Source organism: Abramis brama (genome assembly GCF_963993115.1).
Source record: "Abramis brama genome assembly, chromosome: 25".
Classification (NCBI taxonomy): Eukaryota; Metazoa; Chordata; class Actinopteri; order Cypriniformes; family Leuciscidae; genus Abramis; species Abramis brama.
Window position 1 is genome coordinate 27,653,565 of NC_139987.1, and position 2,500 is coordinate 27,656,064.

General features: G+C 40.9%; 1 protein-coding gene across 2 annotated transcripts in view; it reads right to left on the reverse strand.

Annotated features, from left to right (window-relative positions):
- The window catches only part of unc5cb (unc-5 netrin receptor Cb), a 203,978-nt gene that overhangs the window by 50,067 nt on the left and 151,411 nt on the right, over nucleotides 1-2,500 (reverse strand). For both annotated transcript variants that reach the window (XM_084103921.1, XM_084103920.1), the window contains exon 5: nucleotides 315-495. In XM_084103921.1, coding sequence (XP_083960047.1) covers nucleotides 315-495 — 181 coding nt within the window. The remainder of the gene's footprint in view (nucleotides 1-314; nucleotides 496-2,500) is intronic.

The following is a 2,500-nucleotide window of genomic DNA, read 5'->3' on the forward strand; positions in this document are numbered from 1 at the left end:
AGTGGCCACGCCCTTAATTATGCAGAACTTTAAGGTTTAATATATATATTTTTTTTTTTTAAATCACCCCCTCACAGTTTTCATGAAGGGCAAAATTAGCTTTATAGACCAAAACCACTTTTTGCACCAGGCTGTAAACATGTTTTTTTTCTGCTGTAAAGTTGGGCATGTTAACATGGGGGTTTATGGGATTGACTCTCTTTAGGAGCCGGCCTCTAGTGGCCAGTGGATGAACTGCAGTTTAAGTCTCTTCCGTGTTGGATTCAAGTTGCCGCTTGATTTAAACGCTCACTTCTGAATGCGTTCAGACGTACCGTAGACGATGACGGTGGCCGTTGTGCTTCTCCGTTTGGCCACGATGTTCTTGGCCACGCAGGTGTAGTTGGCGGTGTCCGACAGACGGGCCTGTTTGATGATCAGGTTGTGGTCGATGGTGATGTAGAAGTTTCTGTCGTCCGCGGGGTCGATGATCTCCTCGTTTTTCAGCCACTCCACCTACAAACACACACAGGGTTTAGACACACGAGCGCCTGGAGGAACAGACGTTAATCCGCTCTGAATCCATAAATCAGGGTGACAGATTTAAAAGGCAGGTTTCCTCTTATTTCCCTCTTACGTTTCAATAAATTTCGTGTCATGGCAGAAGTGTTGATGTGTGTGAAAACGGCTCCATAAAACGTCAATATCGATGACATTTTCTCTTTATTTCCACTTGACAAACTCATGCAGGCCGATGGGAAGTAAATACTGTTTCTCTAAGTGCTTTCAGGCTCTTTGACCTTTTATTACGAGTTTCCCGTTTCCAAATGGCCTCGATATTGAACCTGAGGTCACATCTGCAGAGAAAGGGACTGTTTTAAAGCTATATGACTGTAAATCATGCAGATCGTCCTCTCGGTTTTGGCAAGAAGGAACGGCAGATGATCAAACACTCCCCTTTCACTGGTCTCGGGAGAGTACTTGGACAGACCTGAGATCAGCACGATTGGCCAATCACAGGTCATTTTGAGGTTTATGAAAGGATGCATGACTCTTTTCACAGTAGACGGGAATAAAACACTCTTGCAAGCACCTAAACACCCTAGTTATCACACAGCAATGCACTACAAAACATTGGCAAACAAATCTGAGAAGCTTTGCAGAGAGTCAAACTGGAGCTAAAATCATCATCAAATGAGCTAAAATGCATAATAAACAACTCAAAGACACACTGGCGGGGAGGAGGCGTCTGAATTCTGTGGAAAATTAAGACGGAGAATGATAAATTATTTCTCATAATTTGATTTATGCTGGCTCTAAAAATATCTTCCGACTTGATGGCTTCCTGCTCTCATTAAAGGTCTCGTCTGCTGATAAAAACAAAGTATTGCATATGATGTGCAGTTTTCCTTTTTATTGCCTTCCATTACTGTTTGTTAATATTTAATGAGTTGGACGTCGTGCGGGTGAGCGGTTAAGGCCGAGCGGTCGCTCAGATATATTATAATCCTGCAGTGCTCGGATGTAATCAGCGGACGGATCCATCTGGATTCATTCAGAACTGAAGCAACAAGACAAAATTCGACACGGTGCGAATGGAATTCAATTGAGTTGATGTTGCTTTATCATACAATCCTGTGATGTAATCAGCAAAATGGTGCCATTGAGAGGGATGGAGAAGACAAAAAATCAATGAGGATTACCCACAAATCCACTGGGCCCTCGGCTTGCCAAGGTGATTATATGTGGCCCTCAAATTACTAAAGCAAACAGGCAAACAAAACCAAAGCATGCGTCTCAGACGGCCATCAGTGTGTGTTTCTGGCAGATGTGTGTGTCCCGCTGCGCTGGCGAGGCTGCTGGTTTTGCCGTCGACCCCGAGAGACGCTCATTTACTGAATTGGGCAATTCAGTTAATGAACAAATCTCATGAAAACATGCCTAGATGATATTTCATGCTAAAATCAAGAGAAAACTATATAAAATTATGTTTTGCATGAAGATAATCATGCTTATGTGCATTATGAGATGTTTTTCATGACAATTAAGCAGATGCACAAAAATGGTCTATATTAATTATGCATTATTTAAATTGTAAATAAAATAAAAAATAATGATGATGATGACAATAAATTAATACATATTTTGTTAATGTGGGAAAAAAGAATGCACTATTTAAATTGCAAATAATAATAATAATCTTTCAAATTAAATAAACCATATTTCATAGTAAATTCAAGAGAAAACCATATAAAATTTTTGCATAAGATTAATGAAGCTTATTTGCATTGACATTTATTTCATGACATTTAAGCGATAAATGCATTGATGAATCCTTTAATTCACGCTGATGTGAACACATGACCCCTGTATCAGAGTAGCTGACCGGCTTCCCGAGCTGCACTCGATCCTCTGAGGCCGCAGAAGAGCAGTGAACACATCTACTGTTTCCTAACGGTAAACGAGGAGCTGACGAGTACATCTGACGCTCGGTTACCAGGAAACTAGACAGTGAATCAGA